Below are 22,218 nucleotides of genomic sequence, written 5' to 3' on the forward strand. Positions count from 1 at the left end.
AAACATTAAAAAAACTATTTATTAATAAAGTTTACACATTGTTATAAATACAATTCAACTGTTTTATGATCTGGTTATTGTAGCCTTCTAGAACTGGTTTTCCCGCTTTATAGGTGCAGGTTTTAAAAAGATATTGCAGTGGTGTTTGATACCAAACATTCTTGACGTTCTTATTACTTAAATCTAAAGTATTGAGTTGAAGCACGCCTAAATGGAAAAGTCGACCATCCGTTTGCACACACTGCACAGTTACTGGATTCTTTAAAACCGTTGCGTCCTTCTGTAAATAAAAGAATATTAGAAAATCAACTATTGAGAATAACATTTAGTTTCAAAGAATTAATTATTTAGAAATTGAGCCTGAAGAAACTCTAAATATTTAAAAACTAAACGCAATAACCTGCAAGATCCATTATCTCTCATTAAAATTGTATATATAACAGTTATTTCATGCTTCAAACTCAATTCTACAAACGAGTCAAATACTTTGAAACCTGAGCACTATCCTCACCAATGCTCAAACCCATATGTTCACTACACTTGCCATTGGGGACAAGGACGTGACAAGGATGTTTTTTTATCATTCCTACACATCTTTATTAACGAAAAATCAATCCTAAGATTTCTATTACCCTATTTACCGGAAACCTAGCCATACCAACTACCATCATTCATCTTCACCTTCTTGCCAGGGTTCTTTCATTGATAACTATGCCCCTATCCATTAACTGGGACCCCAAGCTATTTAAACTGTTCTACCTTTTCAATCTCATACTCGCCAAGATTTAACCTTTTATTATTATTATTAACTGTATTTTTCTTGAGCATATTAGGTATTTTGTTTCATTTTGATTTATTGGCAAACTCCTCTTGGATGAAAAAAATGTATAAAAATTTTCAATTTCTTTGCAACACGAAAATGCAGCAGCTGCATAATACTCTGGTTAAATCGGAGAGTGTAAGAAGAGTATACCGGTTTCGGAGGTCTTTTCCTCCTCATCAGTAGTCCCATATCCTCTTCTTCCCCCTCATCTACTGATGAGGGGGAAAAGACCTCCGAAACCGGTATAGAATCTTCCTGCACTCTCCGATTTAACCAAAGCATTATGATACAGCTGCTGCATTTTCGTGTTGACAAGAAATTGAAAATGTTTATACATTTTTAATTCATTTACTCTTTTGTAGGAGAATTAAGGAATCTTTCTTGTTGGGACTTTTACCACGCTGAGCAGATGAGTTGTGAATTATTTAAAATTCTCTCATCTTAATTTCCTCGGCATCCTGTATGATTCATAAATTTTGAAAATCTAACCAAATGAAGTATTCCACCTGTTGTCAATCTCAATTGATAACTTACTTTGTTTTTTGGTAGATGGCTCTACTTCATCCGTGACATTTCTTTCTTTGCAATACGGAAGGGCCCAAAGTTTGATGCCTGGGGAAGACTTTGGGCCTTTCGTGGAAGAATCTGAGAGAGGAGGATATGGGACTACTGATGAGGGGGAAAAGACCTCCGAAACCGGTAGGTATAGACTCTTCCTGCACTCTCCGATTTAACCAGAGCATTATGCAGCCTCTGCATTTTCGTGTTGCAAAGAAATTGAAAATGTTTATACATTTTTAATGTCGGAACTCATGTCTTTCTTGTTGGAACTTTTACCACGCTGAGCAGATGAGTTGTGAATTATTTAAAATTCTCTCATCTTAATTTCCTCGGCATCCTGTATGATTTATAAATTTTGAAAATCTCAGGAGGTGTAACCAAAGAATGTATTCCACCTGTTGTCAATCTGGTGGTATGGGAACGATATTTATTGTCGTTTTCTGTGCTACTTCAATTGATAACTTACTTTGTCCTCTTGGATGATTCCTTGCATAACTTCTTAAATTGTTGCTTTAAACTGTTTCGGTTTCTGCTAATCAATTTTCGTAAGCTTTGAGTTTCATTGAGATATCTAGGTTTTTCATGTCTTCTATTAGATCCGGTCTTATTAAGCTGTCAAATGCTTACTTTTCAGCAAAATCATATCAATAAACATTAATCTTGTTCTGAAGCTATTTTCTTATGGAATTTGACTATTTTTATTTGGAATTCACCTCAATTTCATTTTAAAATACATTTAGTTTGATGTTTTGGTTTTCCCTAGGAGGTTGTTCTCAAAGTATTTTCTCCAGTATCATTATGTACACGCACTTACATACATAGATCCTTACAGAGAATGACCAAGAACTGCTTAAACGTTTCGAGCGAACAATCCTAAGAATATATGGAGGAATAAAAGGGCACGGTTTGTGGCACATGTTTTGCAACTTTGAGTTATATCGGGGAACCCGAAGTTGTAAAATTCATTAAGTTAGTACGCCTTGGATGGATAGGGCATGTAATCAGGCGATAGGAAGATACAACAGTCAACTAGCCAGATGAAGACCGAGACTTAGGTATAAAGACCACTTAAAGGACGATTTAAAATCTATTGGAGCTAGAGCATGGAGAAGAGCTGTCGTGGAGGATTGTTCTGAAGAAGGCTTTGACTCTTAGAGGCCACTCATGCCACTGATGATGATTATCATTAAGTAGATAACTTGATCATAGGTGACTTTTATCTCAAAACTGAAAAATTCTGTAAACAGTAGACTAAGTATACCTGAAGGCTATAAAGATAAATTTTCTAATCCAGAAAGTTATTTTAATCTGTTCGATTTATTTTTCTCCTAAATACATTTTACTTGCCCTATACGTACCCCATATCTCTGTCTCGCATAACTTCCCGCTGCAGCAAAGGTTTTCAGGAGTGATCTACCGAAAATCTGACTTTCTGTCACCTCTTCTTCATACAAATTTTTAACGGATTCCCTGTCAAAATATATAAATACTGTATGGGGATGTGAGGTCCTGACAGTTGGCTTTATGGCTAAAAATTAAACATTTTTGTTTTGTATTAAAAACAAAGAAAATTTAAATATTATTACTGAATATCAATACTTACGATATATATCTCTTATTTTGTATATATTCTCCTTATTCAATGTAATTAAAGGATCAATTGGGTGAATGTTCGGTAATTCTAAGTGTTCTGTAGCAGAGTTTGTTATGGGTGACAAAGGTTTTTCTGAGGAAAGTACAAAATCTCCAGAAAGTTCCAATTGTATCAAGTTTCCATTTCTTTGAAATGGAAATGAAAATAAAAGATCTTCAAATATATATCTTTGTTTTACTAATTGACGATCATTAATAGATTCTAAAAGCTTCATTAATCTATGGGTTATCAGTTTACTAAAAAACAAATATTTATGTTAATTGAGGTGATATAAATATATATGAAATATTTTTATTTTCGACCACTTTTGTTGGGGGTCTGTGGATTTTTACCAAAATTTAGTTTATTAGTGTACCTTAAAAATAGCCTACAGTTAGGTGACCCTGGGCCTGAGATATGCCCCCCCCCCCAAATAGTCCTTTTTAACCTATAAGTGAAGAGCTATATCTCTGAGCCCAGTGAACCCAGAGTTTTAGCGGACTAGATCTTATTTTTCTTGTTATAATGTCAATTTTTGATAAAATAATTTTCAAAACCGCAAAAGATACGTTTTATTTTATACGTTAAGAAGATCAAAAAGAAAACTTACACAACTTTATAATTTTCAATTAATTGAAACCGGCAAATGAAAGGGTTTTTAAATACTTTTCAAACGGGCAGTATATTCTAAGATACCAGTGTTTAAAAATAGCCAGTCTTGCTAAAATCGCATTTTTTATGATTTTTTCAAAACTGATAATACCTTTTCCTGACCATAAATTGCATAAAAATTAGGTGAAAGTAGTTCTATATGTATATTAATGACTTCTCTCATCTGTTTGATTATTCTGCAACGTTAGACCTCAACGAACTATTAAAATATGTAGATAACAAAACCTAAATTTTAAACAATTAAAGAGCTTTAGATGGTCGAGAACCAAAGTTATGGCAAATTTGATTTTTTAACTTTATCTGACATCCGACGCCCTGAAGGGCACTAAGGATTATGAGAAAGAAGAAGAAGAACTTTATCTATCAGATATGTAAATGGGAGTACTGCTGGCAATATAAAATGACAAACTATGCGTCACTGTATAAGGTCACCTCCGGAGGGACAAATGACAAATGTTACTATTATGTTCAAAATGCTCACAAAAGTTCACATCCTCATAATGTGCAAACAGAGCTGCGGTACTGATTACCGACAGTACTTAAAAAATGTAGGTAAGTAGTTTTAAGTACTTTACTCTAAGTACTCCAAAAATATGTGTACTTGAACTTTTAAGTATTCCGACAAATACTTAGTACTTAAAGTTGTTTTAAGTATATTTTTACTTGCAATTTAAAAAATAAAAAATATGTAAGTACTTTAAAAGTACTTAGTACTCAAAATGAACTTAAGTACTCGGAATCTCTTAAACTCTTCACAAAAAGTTCTTAAGTATTACGGATGCTATAATCTACAAAGTTTAGTAGTTAATTAAGAATGATAGAATTTTTATTGTAGAATAATTGTCATTTATTACACACTATTTTATAATCCATTTATTTTATTTTCTAATAACTTTAAAAATATTGTTGTTTAATCCTTTAGAACTCATCAGCCTGGTTTCTCGTATCCGACAAATAAATATTATTATAATAAAATATTCCCGTTACTCTAAGTATCTTCATTTATTTTTCTTTTAACAAAATTATTGTAATTTATTTATATGCTCCTGTTTTAAACATCCAGCTCTCCATTTCATACAACAGTACTGCAAATATCTAATATTTAAGTGTTCCAATCCTTAATTTCAATGAAATGTTCCTGTATAAGTTTCTTCACTTTTACAAAAGTACTGAGAATAAATGTGTCAGTACTTGTACTTGAACTCGATATTTAAGCACCAAATATTTTAAATGTAGGTACTTAAGTACACAAAACGGTTACTTAATAGGTACTTGAATTTACTCTTTTAAAGTACTACTTAACTGAAATACTTAAGTACTTATTTATCCTTGGTACTGGTATTTACACTTAGTTCCACTCTGAATAAGTACTGATACTTAAGACTTCAGTACTTTTTGTCGGTACTTACAACAGCTCTGTGTGTAAACCTATAAATTTATTTACTAGTCTAATGAAAATAAAAACATGAACTCATGGCTTAAGTAGATTGAGACAACAGACTTCCTGGCACACTCTGGGAAAATTGTGACGTCAACCTTTTATGTATCTATTATTAACGTGTATGTAAAGTGATTTATTTTTTGTTTTAACAAATTTTTTATACCAAACTTTGTATGTACGAATTACGAATAACAAGTTCTTTTAAAGTCTGTAAAAATATACAGGGTGTCCCATTTAAATTAAGCAAGTTGAGGGTTCTTCGGGTGAAATCGGAAGTACCCAAAAATTATGGCATCAGATGCATTCTGTGTCATTGTACTTGCATGCAAAGTTTCATGAATAGCATCTTTTTTGTTTCAAAGATATTTAGTTGGTTCTATACATTACCCTAACCCTGTATAATATATAAAGTACAGAATGTAGTACAGACTTCATAACAAGAGACGTAAGACTGGTATGGGAGGAGATCTCTATAGGCAAAAGACCACTCGGATATCCCAGAATGCGATGGAGAGATAACATCAAAGCAGATATCCGGAAAATGAACATTCCATTTGACCCTAGGTTGATGGAAGACTGAACAAATTGGAAAGTTGTACAGTCAGCCATGATCCACCCAGATGATGATGTATATAATATAATATATATAATCCCACTCGAATGAAGAATAAAAGGAGCAAACAGGAGCATGATAATTCGTTTGATGAAGAGGAAGCATTTAAGAAAAGTAAGTCCACAATAAGAACACCACCCAAAAAAGACGACAAAGAAAAACAAGAAATGGATGAAATAAAGAAAATATTAGCAGAACTGAAGCAGGAGATTAAAACAGAAATAAATAACTTAAAACAGAAATGAAGGAAGAAAATAAGGAGACCAGAAGTGATATAAAAGAACTAAAAGAAGAGATAAAACAAAATAATGAAGAAATAAATAAATAAAACTAGAAATCCAAAAAATGAAAAATGAATGGACTAAGGAAAGACAAGACTTGATACAAGAAAATGAATTGATTAAAAAATAAAATAAAAAGATAACAGATGATATAAAAGAACTCGAACGAACAATAGAAATAATGGATAAAGACAAAAGGAAAAATAATTTAATTATTAGTGGGTTAGAAATACATACTGACGATTCAGCAGCACTGAAAGCAAGAGCAACAAATATGATTGGAAAGCATTTAGGAGTAAATATTAATATTAAAAGAGCATGTAAGATTGGAATTAGAACATGCTTAATAGAACTAGGAAACGGAGAAAAAAAACAGCCATTCTACGAAATAGGAACAAACTAAAGAATGTTGAACCCAAGAAAATATGGATAACAGAGGACCTTACAAAAAAAGAGAGAGAAAAAATGAAATCTCTAAGAGACAAAGCAAGGGAGATGAGAGATAAAGGAAAAACAGTGAAAATTGGGTACAACAAAATTACAGTGGATGGTAAGGAATGGAGATGGAACTACAATGAGGAAAAAGTAGTGGAGGTAGCAAGTCCAAAAAAGCGACAGAGAAGAGACGAAGTAGAGGCCAGACAAGGATCAGAAAAATAATAGAAATAGGATGGGTGATGGAAATATTGGTAGTATAGGTAGTATAAGTAGTAGTAGTAGTAGGTAATAACAATGATGAAAATTCAAATACTAATTTTGTAAATGACAAATCAGAACAAATAGGAATAGCGACTTAGAATGTGACCTCTCTAAATGGAAAGTGGAAAGGAAATAGATAATATGTAGCTAAACTAAACCCAAATCCGACACCTGAAAGGGTATAAGGAAGGGGAGAAAGAAAGAAAGTACAAACAGCCAAGATCCACCCAGGGTTGTAGCGCTACATGATGATGATGATGTATATATAAAGCTAATAATTTAAACAATGTAGTAGTACATCTTACTTTCTTCTTTCTTGAGTAACACCATATACCCTAGGAAAATTCCATGCAGGTTTGGCAGGATTTTTTATTTTAGGCAATTTCTTCTGTTCGGCATCAAATAAATGTGAATCAAAAATTATATCTTTGGACGCTTTATCAACTTCCTTGGGCAAATTTTTAATTTCAAAACTATCTGGAAGTCCTTCTTGTAGTTGTACTGTATTTGTTATAATTCTAGCTTGATCAAGACCTTCCAATAATACACTATGGTCCTTATATGATAATAACGGTTTTTCATTCCATTCTGGGTGTGTTTCATCTAATGGTTTAGGTTGATCCTTAAAACCTATTACTTCTACTCTAAAAAAAAATAAAAAATAAATAATTATATTATGGAAACTACTTTATAGAAGGAAATAATAAAAGTTTATATACTATTTTCAAGATAAAATACTCTATTGCTACAATACCATATAGAGCTGACAGTGTCACTCAACTATTCACATAAATTATAATCGGACATACTGTCTATTTCTTATAGGTAGCACATTGGTGGCTTAGTACGAAAACCTCGTATCTCATTTTACAAGAGAGACTTAAAACTGAATTTCTACAAACTTTAAACTTATGTGTAACAATCGAAATGTGCTCAGAATCAAAAATATGTAGACAGTTTTTTGTTTTTGGTTAAAGTATGAAGAAATTCAGTTTCAAGTATCTCCTGTAAAATAAGATACGGGGTTTTCATATTAAGCCATTAACATTTGTTTGATATCATGTTAACCCTTTCCACTCCAAACCTTTTTCAGTTTTTTTTCAACAACTCCACACTACAATTGCATTTTTTTAACTTATAACTTTTTTACTTATAGAGAGCTGGAGCGCACGAGGTTCGCAAACATAGTGGCACATATGTCTTTACATCAATACCTAGCCCAAAATAAATCCATCTCTCAACAATAACTGGTAGGTATTAAGTTTAATTAAATTAAAGTATCTTGTGATTCTAGAAGGTTTCCTTCAATCGTAATTCAAAATTTTAGTAAAAAAAATCCTATTTTAAAATTGTTTGCAAAATGAATTACAGTGTAACCCCGATAAGTCGGCCTCCGATAACCCGGAAGTCCGGCTAACCCAGACCGATTTTCATCAGACCAAACAAACATTTTCTCAGTTTGACTGAGTTTTTACCATGAAATGAACAATACTGTATACAACTGTACCTAATTTAGATGTACTATGCATATTATGTATTTCATGTTTATGCAATTATAATGGAGTTTATCTGTAAGTATACTGTGTTTTATTAATTTTTACCATGTTCTCTGGCTAACCCGGATTTTTGATAACCCGGATCGGCTGTGGTCCCGATTCATCCGACTTATCGAGATATTACACTATGTCGAGTGTCACTCGACAGTGGAGGTGGTGGGGCAAAATAAATGTTGAGTGACACTCGACATTGGAACGGAAAGGGTTAATACCTTCGCTATGTTACCAGGCAAATAGACCTCATATTAAACTAACAGTTGGCTGTGTCGTAACACACTGTAGCAAAGGTTCACTACGAGACATATATGCCTCATTACGCACTCAACGTAAGTTTATGAATACATATCCTACGTCTTTCTTGAATTCAAGTAGATGACCTAACTACATCAGTGAAAGAAATCTCTTTTTGGGTTCTGCTAGTGGATTTTACTTAGACTGACAACTCATTTAAATACATAGCACCTACTTTTCAAATTCTCTCTTCTCGATTAGGAAGTCTTTTGAATCATATACAGGTATATTCTTGCTCTTAAGAATTTTTTCAGCACCAGTATCCAAAGGTTTACGCTTTCCTTGGACAACCCAATGTTTATAAAAATGCCAACCAATGTGTTGCCGTAATAATACAGGGCTTTTTCTCATCTTTAAGTGATCCTAAATATTATTTTAAATTTAAATCTATAAATTTCCAAAAAAAATGGTGAGGTTAACTTTTAGACTTTAGCACACTTCTTCTCTTCTAGTTTTTAGTTCTGACGTCCGAATCCGTATTTATACAGTTAGCCGCGACCCAGTTGTCTTGAATGGCTGCATAGATCAGTTTATTATTTACCCGATTATGGTTTCTTCATAAAAGAAGAAAATGATTAAACGGGTTTATCCGATTTTGTCCGAACGCGTAATGATTTAAAAAGCTAAATAAGAAAGGAAAACAAATCTACCCTTATTTATAAATCTTAATTATATGTAAAAACATAAACTCTACAAATATTTTAACAGGTAAACAGTTAATCTTATATTTATGATAAAATTTTTACTATTTTTAATTTACAGAAATTACTCAAATCAGTTATTTTACAAAAATATGTATTGGAATGGTATATAGTCATGTCTAGTTAAATATAAAAAGGTAGAATTCTGAACTATAAGGTGAGCCTTTTTGGCTATGAAAAGGCAAAATGTACGTACCTTGTCTTTAGTTGTTTGCACCTTTACTTATTTATTAATAGGAGCAGCTGTATTTGATGCTTTAGAATCCAAAGAAGAAGAAAGGCGAGATGGATTGCTTAAAGGTAAATATTGGATATATACAGTGTGTTTCATTGGTAAACGTGCATGTAACTATATATTATAGGGGACATCTAGATAGTTTTAAAATAACTTATAAGCCAGATTCTATGGTTTCAAGACAAAATACTTTATTTATTTACTAAGCTCTACAGGCCTTGGGCTAGGACTAGACCTAGGCCTTCACAATTTTACATAATACACATGACAGTTTATAGTCTATACTAATCTCTTATATATAATTTTATTTAAGGCCATGGGTACATAATTCGCAAATATTTTACGGCTATCCCTACCTTTTCTGTCTTTACATGGCAAATTAAGTGTAGTAATATTCACACTGGTATGGATATGTACATATTACTAGAATGTCATTCTACTTGACAATGTCATAACTAGCTTAAAGAGATGGCTTTTGAATGTTTTTGGATAACTGTTATTTTTTGTATAATTGAAAATTATTGATTCAGTTAATAAATGTGATAATTTTTTCACTAGCTATGTATTCAGTGATTGTAATAATTTATATGTACCTACAACAAAAACTAATACTCAATCCAGAAAAGAGGAAAAGTGTTAAAGTGATTTTTTAATAAACGGAATAACTTTTTTTAACGGAAACTTTTTTAATAAATGGAACGCTTACAATTTTGAACATCTTTAACAACAAAATACTTGGATCACAGAATATATCTTGATGTATTCTCTGCTTCTATCTTCCATAAATAATACACAATAAATAATTTTTTATAAAGTTCACCTTTTAAATCAATTATTTATCAAATACACTATCAATATTATTTAATCAACAATTCAAAATATTCCCGATTCATGTCAAATAATTATTTAAAATTGTCACTGATTGTCAGTGTCTGACTGACAATATCCTATTCGACTGAGTGCGTTGTATGACAAAGATAGATTTGGAAAATTACCACGGACATTGTGTTCATTTTTTTCGAATCCTGAAAAAACCAATAAATATATTTGAAAAATCTAAACACAGAATGAAAGACTAAATTATTACCGAGGGCCGAAAGTTCCTTAGAATAAATAAAAAGTTTATTTTAAATGAGATATTTGAAATTAAAAATAACACTAAATTTTCTCTTAGTTTTTCACCCCTGTAACTTATTAAAATAAACATTATAGAAGTTCTCAGGGACTTTCGGCCCTCGCTAATAACGCAATATTTCATTCTGCGTTTAAATTTTTTAAAAATACTTATTAGTTTTCTCAGGATTCGAAAAAAATGAATCCCCATTTGAATAACATTGCAGCCGAAAAAACGTACTGATCCTCTTAATGTCTATGTAAAAATTGCTGAACTATGTTTCCCCACTGTAATCTATTTTTCTATCTTTCACCTTCTCTTTTCAGTCTGTAATTTCCATAGATACTTTATCTTCCTGAAACTGTTCTTGTCATCTTTTTCTTGGTCTCCTCATCTCCTTGACCCAACTGAGCTTCTTAGCAGTAACTTCTTGGTATTCTTGCCCTATCCATTCTCTCGACATGATCAGCGTACATGATTCTTTGTGCCTTTGTATATCTTGTTATACTTGGTTCCTTGTAAAGCATCCATAATTCTTGATTGGTTCTTCTCTGCCAACTGTCTTCTATTTTTGCTCCTAAAAATAGCTTTCAGTACCTTCCGTTCCTATCTCTCTATCATTTTATCTTCTGTTTTATCTAGCACCCAGGCCTTACATCCATAGGTGATTGTAACTCTTATTACGGTTTTATATATTCTAGTTTTCGTCTTTCTCAACCTATACTTTGATTTTAATAGTTTTTTTATACTGCCTACCTTTGCCATTACCTTCTGTTATCCTGTGCTTTTGTACATTTTTCTTGTGTCCTTTTTTTGTCTATTATGACACGTAGATATGTAAAGTGCTTTACTATTTTAAAGTTATACTCTTTTTCATTAAATGCTGTTAACTTCAACATATCTTCAGGTTCTCTTTCTGTGTTTCCTAGCACCATGTACCTACATATTTAATCTCTTCTTAATATATTTAAGTCCGAATGATGCTGGTTACGCAAAACAAAATACAGGATTATTTATATAGTTTGGATAGTTGTGTTAGTATTTCATCACTCATATTTATTAAGTATATATTTTTTATATTCCTCATACAATGACATTACTTAAGAGGAAACAGTAGCGATCAACAGGTAGCGAAAACGCGTTCCAAGATTGCGGCTGTAATTTTGAATATTTTTTCAAAATGTTTGGCACACATATTCGCAATATAATAAAGAATGGCGGTACAGAGCCCCCTTTGAAAAATATTTTAATATGTGGAAATTACTCTGTAATTAAATACAATATTAAAAAAAACGAGCCTGTACCGCCATTAAGAAGAACAAAAAAATACACTTTCTTCAAATAAACTTTTTTATCCGATGCCTAGATTTTGTGTCATTTTGGAACTACTAATGAAATAAAAAATTTTAGTAGTTCCAAAATGACACAAAATCTAGGCATCGGATAAAAAAGTTTATTTGAAGAAAGTGTATTTTTTTGTTCTTCTTAATGGCGGTACAGGCTCGTTTTTTAATATTGTTTTTAATTACAGAGTAATTTCTGCATATTAATATATTTTTCAAATTGGGCTCTGTACCGCCATTCTTTATTATATTACGAATACGTGTGCCAAATATCTCGAAAAAATATTCAAAATTACAGCCGCAATCTTGGAACGCGTTTTTGCTACCTGTTGATCGCTACTGTATCACCTTAATACATTCGGTGTCCATCTTGAACAAGTGCCACTTGGCTGGCACCACATACTTAAATCGTTCACTTAGTAACACAGCACTACTGACGCCACTTAGTGTTATCGGTACCTTTGATAAAACCTTTGTGATGTTGCTCATGTGTCATGGGCACCGAACATGTTAAGTTGATTTGCTAGCATCTAATTGTTCAGATTGTTCTTTGTGCTTAAGTATATTATATTATTTTAGTATCATCCAATGCATTAAAAAGAAAATATAACATATCCGAGGAAGATTATCGTATGATTGAACTGGTTATTATTGAATATAAACCACATAAAGCAGGACCACAATGGAAATTTGCAGGAGCTTTTTATTTTGCCACTGTAGTTTTGGCGATGATTGGTTATGGCCACTCAACACCAGTCACCTCAGGAGGGAAAGCGTTTTGCATAGGATATGCTGTGGTGAGGCATATATCGCACCTCCGCTCAAACAGTGTCATAAGTCAAATAAGCAAATTATTGAGAAAACGACGTTTAAAATTTGTGCTAGAACTTTTTCGGGTTAAATTCAAAAATTGTTAAAATTAGTATATCTTCTTTGGTCAGTTACAAAGGTTTTTGAAGTTCTACAAAATAGTGTATTAATTCTGCTAACCATTTTTTTTAAATATTTTTTTTTTGAGTTGTAACATACATATTTACAGATAAAATAATGAAAAATTTACAAATTATTATTTATCAAAGGTGGCTCTTACAGTACAGAATATAATATTATTATTATCTGGTTAACAGACATACTTTGTGATGATGTAACTTTAAATACAAGGAACAACATTAATCAAAAAATACTACAAAAAGAAAGATAAATAAGTGATAAATGTGTCACTTTTCTTGAGCACATACGTAGATTGTTTTGAATAAAGTAATAATCACATATACTGTCTTAACTTGACAAACGACGCCTTTTGAACATCTTAGATGGACAAATGCAAGTCAATATGTGACACTGTTTATGTTCGGTGTACCATTGATTTTGGTTAATCAAATAATGAGTCTAGTGTCATCTAATGACAAATACTTGAACTATAAACGTAATACTTTTTTAGATAAGATTTTGTAGTTTTATTAAACTGTTGGTGCAATAAAGCCGTTTTTAATTTTTTTTTTGAGGTGTGAACTATTTGAGCGGAGGTGTGATATGTATTAATATTTATTAAAAAAAATTGATTAGGTGTTTTTGCTAAGTACACCCATACCTCGCTTTACGGCCTAGATACGTCCCACGAAACATGGCCGCAAAGGGAAATCCCGTATAATGAATCAATTATTCTAATACAAATTCATAAAAATTTAATGGGATCGGTTCCAAATTTGTTAAATATGTTACATTGTTTGTCGTTAAAAATGCATTTTATCTGTTATACACTGGTATATAAAATAATAATAGATTCCAAAAACCAAAAATAATCTACAAACTCCAAGCTTTCTTGTTGTATCTTCATATAACGGGTAAATGATTTTTATTTAGTCCTGTAATAGGTCTGGATTTTTGGACAAATTAGAAGTGGTTTTAGCTTAAAATCACCAGTGGCATTTGCACCAAGTAGCAAAGTTAATCGTTCTTTAGACCATTTATAACCAGGCGCAGATTTTTCGGTTTTTGAAATGTACGTGCGATCAGGCATTTGCTTCTAACAAGTCCTGTTTTGTCTATGTTAAACACTTGTTCAAGTTTATAACCACCTTTTTCTATAATTCCCTTTAAAATGTTAAGATATTGCTTAGATGCGGCCTCATCTCATTTTATTTTCAAATTATGCATAAACAAGTGGAAATAGAAAAGAGTGTGCATCGAGATTGCGTTTGCTCGAGAATGACAACATGGGGCCGTTATAGCGAAACATTTTAGGCCGTAAATCGAATCCGTGCCGTAATTGAACAGGGCCGTTATAGCGAAGTGCCGTATACAGAACGGCCGTATAGCGAGGTATGGGTGTATATATTTTTCTTTCGCTTTTTATTGGCTTGCATGCTTATGCATCTGCCAGCGCCAAGTATATTAACTGTTTAAAAATATCAGCTCATCTATACTCACAAATATCTAACCAATCTTAAATGTTTGTAGCAATACAAGCATTATTGATCTTAAAAATTTCTGTAGTGCTTCATATCCGTTCTAAATTTTGAATTTTGAAGGTGATCTTAAATTTGTTTTCATATTTCCACAGAAAAAAAATCATACACGACTGTTAGCAGAATTAGATGGCCAGTGAATCGTTTTGTACATTGAAATTATCCACCAAGAAATATTTTCATCAAAAAAAGTCATACCAATAACTTTGATTAAGTACTTCCTTGTTAGTTGACTCCAAGTTAGTTGACATGTCGTCCAAAGTGTCTTCAACGTCTGTCTATGAATCCACACTTCTAATGCTGTAATTCGCTTCATACTCAATACATTTAGGGTCCACACGTCTGCTTTTTTGATTCTTCAGACTCAGATTCTTTGCCTTAGTTCTAATCTGAAATATGAAATGGTTATTGCAAATAAATATCTTCATTTTCAGAAACTTATTTTAGTTATTGCTATTCTGCGTCTTATTTCTATGACTGGGGATCTGGTTGGTCTGTTATAGCAGTTTCTAAATATGTAATTTAGTGAATGAGTTCAACTTGGCCTCCATTTTAATGAAGGTCTGACTGATGACTGTGTCCTTTCATTTTTAACTTCAAATATCTCGAAAACTAATGACTTTATCGTTATCAATGAAGAGTATATTATTTGCATAGAAAGTATTGGAGAATCAAAAAATTGTGCTAAAATAGTGATTCCCCCAGTGGCGTGGAATTTGAGAAGGGTCAACCATTCTCTATCCCCTGGCTTACGCCTCTGGTAGTAGCTATAAACGTTTATTTATCATAATTTAGTATGGTGTATAGTAGCCACACTTTCTGCCAAGTTTGATAAGGATACGTCAAATAGTTTTAAAGTACTGGGTAAAAATAGTTTTTAAATAAAACTGTAACTCAGTAAGAAGTAAGAAGCCACATTTTATTTAAGCAATTTGGGTAAATCTTAATATTTTGAGGTCTAGAATTTACAACTCAGAGATTGGACATTCTTAATGAAACACCTTGTACAGTTGCCATGCACTACTTATTTCGTTCTTATTAACAATGATCTTGTTATTTTCAACTAGTATAGAGGGAATTTTATGTTTTTTTAATTCTCCACTGTAGATGTCTATATCCTGTTTCATTTGATTTAATAAGTCGACGTTGTTCCATCAATTTCAAGGTATCTTCTCTCATCCATTTACTTTTCTTAATTAAGTTACGTCTGTAATCATTGTTTGTGCAGATTTCGTTAACTTGGTTTTTAAATTCAATCCAGGCTTCTGGATCTTCTAGTTGTTTTCCGATGTTCTTTATTCTATTGTTAAATTCTTGTTTAATGTCATCTTTTTGCCCCACGAAGGCTTGAAAATCTCTTGACTCGAATTATTATTAACTTTTACAAAATTAGAAGAAACGGATAAGATGGCTAGGGTCGGATTTGTGCTCTTCGACCTACCATATTCAACCATAGTAGGTAAGGACTCAGCTAAGTAATCAAGTTTGGAAACTTCATTCTTCTGTAGAAGACTGAGGTTACCAAACTCTTCTGCAGAAGACTGAGGTTAAGAGCCATGGCTATTAATTCATATTTTTAATTGTTATTGCCTTTTTCATACTTTTGTATATTTGTTTTTGAAGTGAATACTTCTTATCGTTCCTTCGTAATTTCAAAATTAACATTTTTTACTTGTGTTTTTGAGCCTTGAAAATCGTCGTTTTTCGTTTATTTTTCAGTTTTAAATTATTTATCGAAACTCGAAAACGATCAACTTTAGAGAAAAATTACCGAAGACCTTTTTTGTTCCCAATGATCCAAAGAACCTAAAATAGTATCTGCCCGAGAGTGTACTCTGTATATATAATATTATAGTTTTTAAATAAAATAAATCAAATCGGTTCGAATTGAAGCGAATCGAATATAATAGAATACTTATATAAGAAGTATTCACTCATGATACTAGATATAAATAACAAGATAATAATTATATTGCGCATCCTAAAGAGTGGGGAGTCGTGACGTAACTGGAGACCTGCAAGTTCGTAATGTCCGAATAGTTTGAATTGTTCGCGGTTGTAAGCTAACAACAAGAATTCAAATACAGGTCTCCAGTTACGTCATGCGATGCGCGAACTCGGACGTATTTGCGCTACGTTTCGAACTCACGTATTTACTTCTGTCGGCACTCTACAAGTGCGATGCTCTCTTTTTTTTCAATATTCTTCTTGTCTTTTTCGTCTCCTTATACAGTCAAACCCGCTTATTAGAATACCTCTTAAACGAAAATCCCGGTTTAAGGAATGGAAATTTGAGATCCCGAAAAGTTTCTACTAGCGACCAATGATCGGTTATTAGAATATCCCGGTTATAGGAATACTTTTGATTGGCACGAGGGCTATTCCAATAAGCGGGTTCGACTGTATAACATAATCTATTATTATGTAACATTTACTTTTAGGTGGGTATTCCCCTTGGCCTTGTTATGTTCCAGAGCATCGGTGAGAGGCTTAACAAATTCGCTTCCATCGTCATCAGACAAATCAAAAAGTATTTAAGCTGCCAAAGGGTAGAAGCCACCGAAATGAATTTAATGTTTGCTACTGGTATGCTCTCTTCCATTATTATCACAACTGGTGCAGCTGTTTTTTCCCGTTATGAAGGTTGGACTTATTTCGATAGTTTTTACTACTGTTTTGTAACATTAACCACTATAGGTTTTGGAGATTATGTAGCGTTACAGGTAGGCAGAAAACAATTGAATTTTATATTTTTATGATTCATTACGTAGTTTATTCCATCGTATATTTTGTTTTAGAATGATAATGCCCTTATAGAAAGACCTGGATATGTTGCTCTGAGTTTAGTATTTATACTCTTCGGCTTGGCAGTTGTTGCTGCTAGTATTAATTTACTAGTTCTTCGTTTCATGACAATGTAAGTATTATAATTGAATGAAAGGGTAACAAATCAATTGGATGTTCTTTCCGACAAAATACATGGGACGTTTTCGTAGTCTGACGTTCGAAACCAGTTCTACAATTAAAACTTCCCCTGTTCCAGTGTTCCCAATTCCCATACATCAAAGTTTGTCCAACTAGACACCGTTAAGCTATTAACAAATTTTCAGCTTGCTATTAATAAACTTTTTCTTGGTACGCGGGATCCAGGCCTAACACTAGTTATTGCGTCAACACTAGTTCCAACTCAATCACACATATCTGTTACGTTAAAATCATATACTCAGCTTGAACCAATTTCTTATTCTGTTTACAATTAACTACATTGTTACAATTGTACGAGGCTTGTCTTTTTATTAGTTTTGCATATAGCCATAAAGACAAAAAATATATAGACTTTAAGTAACTATTTAGATGGGAAATAAGCTACAATTAAATTGAAAAAAATAATTTTATTAACGTTTCGACGCCCAAATCGGATGTCGTTGTCAAAATACAAAATCATTTTGTATTTTGACAACGACACCCGATTTGGGCGTCGAAACGTTAATAAAATTATTTTTTTCAGTTAATTGTGGCTTATTTCCCATTTAAATAGTTAATTATAAAAATGGCACAAGGAAATAGCTTTAGATTTATAAGTATTTTATTGCTTTTCAAAATATGCCCCACCAAGATCGATACACTTTTGTATACGTTCAAACCAATTGGTAAAACAGTTATTCCAGTCTTCAGTTGACCGAAGCTGACTTCATCTCTGTTTTAAAGGCAACGACTGGCGACTGGAATCGCTGCCCACGCATTGAATTCTTCATCTTTGGGAACGTGGAGATGTTGGAAACTTAGGTCGGGGCTATACGGTGAATGGTTTAACAATTCGATGTTTTGAAGCTCCAAAAACTCTGTTGTGTTTTGGGCAGTGTGAGCATTTGCACTGTCCTGATGTAGAATGATTAGTCGTTGTGTGTTGCTTTGTCGGAGTTTCGCGATAATTTCTGGTAAACAAACGGTTATATACCAATCAGAAGTAACTGTTCTTAGATCTTCTAAAGCAATTGTTGCCACATGACCAGATTTTGACACAAAAGTTGCGACCATTTTCTTTGACACGCTTCGAGAACGGATCACTTTTGTTGGTTTTCCTCATCGTTGAAACCACCACACAGCGGATTGGCGTTTATTTTCCGGGTCCTAGTAGTAAAACCAAGATTCATCGCCACTTATAAGCATCGCATAAACGTTTTTTGAGCTTCCTTTGTTGAACCGTTCCAATGTTTTTCGAAACCAATTGACGCGAACCGCATTTTGCTCTTCTGTGAGCAAATAAGGGATACAACGGGAAACCAACTTCGTAACACCCAGTTCCTCATGTAGGATCTTTTGGATCCTCATGTAGGATCTTTGAAATTCCCAAAGATGCCTCTATCTCCCGGTATGTTACACGGCGGTCATACTTAATTAGCTGACGAACCGCATCAATGTTTTGCCGAGTGACTGCTGTTTTGGGTGGACCTGGCCTGGATTCGTCACTGAGACTGGAGCGACTACGTTGAAATTCGCAATACCAGCGAGAAATAGTTGAATGTTGTGATGCTTCATTCCCAAATATAGAAACCATTGGGATAATTCTTTCCGAAAATTGTAAAAAATTATTGCTCGAAAATGTTCTCGCATAAGATTCATTTTTCGACGGACTTGCTAATTTCAAAAATTCACTGTATCTACACGACAAATGTATCGAAACAAACTCTGGATTTATGTCAACAAAAGATTTAATTGAGATTACATTTGTGTCGGAAGGTTTTATTGGTGGGCGCTCTTTAAGCGGCTATATGCAAAACTAAACCTCTTATCAACGCCCACTACTTATATTTTACTCTTTTAGGAACGCCGAAGATGTCAAACGGGATGAACAAGATCTACAGTCCTCATCCCATCATGTTCTTACGCTTGATGGAGATGTCATGGCAGTAAACGGAAAACTACTTCATCCGTTGATAGCAGAGGGAGAAATAGATCAAATGTCGGTATGTTCATGCAATTGTTTGGGGCTGAATCATGGCGAAAACGAAGAATTGCTACTGGACGGAAGTTATTATCCTTCTCATACAGTTTTAAACTCTAATTTAAAAATCAAAAGAGCCTCAGTGTGACATTTTTAAAGAAACAGATTTCTTATATTTCTACCTAAACCGAATTTTTACGATTTTTACATTTTGCAATTTATTACCAAACTGTTACAAACATACAATCAATATCGGTACTATTTACATGTAAAATATTTCTACACGCCACTTATCTTTCCGCTAAATCAAAGTTAAATACAAGTATTTAATAAATCAGGTTATAGGTTACAGGGTTAACTGCGTCGATGTTTTCAGGCCCGAGCTTTCGACGTTCTCTTTAACGTCATCTTTAGAGCCTTCGGGGTCTCACTGTGTTAGGGTTGGCGCGAAGATTCTTGACGGCGGGATTTCGATTGATAGGTGGAGCGGACGATATTTTTTTTAGGAGGGGTGTCCATGTCGAAGGCTGCCGTCATCTCGTTTATTTAGAAAATTTGGTCTTTTTCGATCCCTATGGCTTCTTGGATAATTCTTGGTTTATAGAAGCGGATAGTGGCTATGGTTATAGAGTGTTCAAAGTCAATTTTTGTGACCTGTATGAAGATGGTGTTAGCCTAGGGCTGAAATTGACTCGGAATTAATGCTATGAAATGTCATTAACGCGTCAATGAAAAAACTAGAATTATTCGAGCTGTGGGTGTACAGAAGAATTTTGAAAATATCGTGGACAAAACACGTCACAAACAAAGAGGTTCTGAGAAAGATGAATAAAGAAATGGAAATCGTAAATACCATCTCTGATATATTACACGTGGAGAGAGATATAACTTACTCCAATTGATTATGCAGGGAAAAGATTTAAGGAAAAAGAAGCATAAGGAGACGCAGAATATCGTGACTGCGCAACCTGAGAGAATGGTACGGATATACATCAAATGAACTTTTCAGAGCAGCCGTTTCTAAAATCCGAATAGCTATGATGATTGCCGACCTCCGTCACGGAGATGATACTTGACGAACAATATGGAATGTTCATAAATCCCATTTTGGATTCTACGATTGGCTTATCCTATATGTAAGATCGAGGACCGTCTGCACAAGGAATTTCATAAACTCTGTGCTGTTCATTTGGGAAATTGTCTTAGACTGATCGGACAAATGATAAAAAAGTTTTTGTTAGGGAGTAAAAATTGTCTTTATTCCTTGTGGTTTGAGGATTTTGTAGATTTTGTCAGTAAAGCTGGATTTATAGTTTGGCGTAACGTAGACGTAGACGCACTGGAAAAGTTCAACACCGAATTTTGTGTACTTTTATTTATAAACGAACGTAAACGCATGACGGAACGTAAGAGAAAACGGAACGGAAGAGTTCGCCAACTTTCATCTTTTCTTTCTGTCACCCAAAGTGAACCCGCCCTCATCCATTTAGTTGTTTATCAACATATTCGAATTTTGTTAATTATTTGTTACAATGGATGTTAAGTTATTAATTTAATAAAAATATATCATAGAGTAATTTCAATATTTCAGATAAATATGAGTTGTTTATTAGCCTAATTCGGGGCTATCCACACATATATACCATAGGTTTATAATAAATCCAATAAACATTTTAAAGACCAGGAAATGAAACAAAATAGTTAGAAATCCCACGGCACCGAGGAGCATACCTTCGTGTATTTCCTAATGTCCTAATCCATGTAACACACAAAACGGATAAATATTATAATAAATAATAGTATAAATAAATAAACAAAAAGCTTGTTTACGGTTCGTATAATTTATAGGCTATGTTGTTGAATTAAGTCACTGTTTCTACTCATGCGCAAAAATTCCACTACGTCGATTTATAAATGGACATAATATTGTCTTACGTTTCCAGTCCGTTTCTTACGTCTCCGTTGCGTCTACGTCTACGCTACGTCAAACTATAAATCCAACTTAACACCTTTAATGTAAGGAAGAAAAGCTTTCGTATGATCAGTGCCCGAGTCTTTGGGTTGAGATTGAGCGGGAGATTGAAACTTTCGGGAGGGAGGCAAACTTTTAACCTGATTTTATATTTAAATATTGTACGGGGATGTTCTAAGTATTCTTCACGTAATGTTAGATATAGTTCTGTTATGATTTGTGATAATCTCATAAAGGTATATCATTCTAGTAAATAATACATATTGTAATTTTTTTGGTTAGCAATAAATGGAAATTTGTCAACTATTGTTTAATTTCGAATTCTTTGAATGTTACAATAATTTCGTAAAGAATCTGGGGTTAACCTACGACGAGATGAATAACTGAAGTCAACACATCAGAACTCATGGGAAGGGGGGGGGGGCAAACTAATTAGACTTTGATGTATCATAGAACAAAAACATCCATCCTCTACCTTTCTAGCCGTAGCTGGCTATTGTCTACAACCATCATAGGGAAAGTACAATTTTTTGTTGTCAGGAATATGACACAACCTCAATAATAACAATTTGTCGGTTGTACACACACCTTATCAACGATTTCCGAAGTAAAAAACAATTTATTGTGCAGAGGCAAATATACAGTGATAAGCACGCTAATAACCGGCAAAATAGCTCAAAAGATGGAAAACATAATACATTGCGAAACAAAAAGAGATGAAACTAGTGGAGGTGGAAATTATCGTTATAAACGTATTAACTTACATTACATAGTTTCCCACCTTTAAACGTCGACAAGAGTATTTTATAAAATTCTACTGTCACAGTGACAGTTGTCATACTCTCTGATACGTCTAAAGGTGGGAAACTA

At 33.2% G+C, this 22,218-nt stretch overlaps 2 protein-coding genes across 2 annotated transcripts; one reads left to right on the forward strand and one right to left on the reverse strand.

Moving 5' to 3' along the window:
- On the reverse strand, positions 1–9,040 carry LOC114326946 (39S ribosomal protein L37, mitochondrial). The gene is made up of 5 exons (XM_050658393.1): positions 8,746–9,040; positions 7,029–7,367; positions 2,988–3,274; positions 2,743–2,912; positions 1–280 (listed from the first exon to the last, which is right to left on the reverse strand). The coding sequence occupies exons 1-5, from the start codon at positions 8,919–8,921 to the stop codon at positions 32–34; spliced, it is 1,221 nt and encodes a 406-aa protein (XP_050514350.1). The 5' UTR covers positions 8,922–9,040; the 3' UTR covers positions 1–31.
- An 80-nt stretch (positions 9,041–9,120) lies between these two features.
- On the forward strand, positions 9,121–21,651 carry LOC114326947 (two pore potassium channel protein sup-9). Its single transcript, XM_028275427.2, has 6 exons — positions 9,121–9,278; positions 9,333–9,571; positions 12,543–12,760; positions 16,873–17,154; positions 17,230–17,348; positions 19,257–21,651. The coding sequence occupies exons 2-6, from the start codon at positions 9,445–9,447 to the stop codon at positions 19,522–19,524; spliced, it is 1,014 nt and encodes a 337-aa protein (XP_028131228.1). The 5' UTR covers positions 9,121–9,278; positions 9,333–9,444; the 3' UTR covers positions 19,525–21,651.
- Positions 21,652–22,218: the final 567 nt, after the last annotated feature.

Source organism: Diabrotica virgifera, chromosome 1 (genome assembly GCF_917563875.1).
Source record: "Diabrotica virgifera virgifera chromosome 1, PGI_DIABVI_V3a".
NCBI lineage: Eukaryota > Metazoa > Arthropoda > Insecta > Coleoptera > Chrysomelidae > Diabrotica > Diabrotica virgifera.

What these genes read in the sequence shown, in the direction of transcription:
- LOC114326946 (XM_050658393.1), bottom strand. Translation starts at nt 8,921, where the DNA reads ATGAGAAAAAGCCCTGTATTATTACGGCAACACATTGGTTGGCATTTT. An exon ending in GAGAAGAGAGAATTTGAAAA is followed by an intron (nt 7,368 to 8,745) that starts GTAGGTGCTATG and finishes ATTTTTTTTTAG; the next exon opens with AGTAGAAGTAATAGGTTTTA. An exon ending in ATGCGAGACAGAGATATGGG is followed by an intron (nt 281 to 2,742) that starts GTACGTATAGGG and finishes TTTTATTTACAG; the next exon opens with AAGGACGCAACGGTTTTAAA.
- LOC114326947 (XM_028275427.2), top strand. Translation starts at nt 9,445, where the DNA reads ATGAAAAGGCAAAATGTACGTACCTTGTCTTTAGTTGTTTGCACCTTT. An exon ending in GCGAGATGGATTGCTTAAAG is followed by an intron (nt 9,572 to 12,542) that starts GTAAATATTGGA and finishes ATATTATTTTAG; the next exon opens with TATCATCCAATGCATTAAAA. An exon ending in GTTCTTCGTTTCATGACAAT is followed by an intron (nt 17,349 to 19,256) that starts GTAAGTATTATA and finishes TTACTCTTTTAG; the next exon opens with GAACGCCGAAGATGTCAAAC.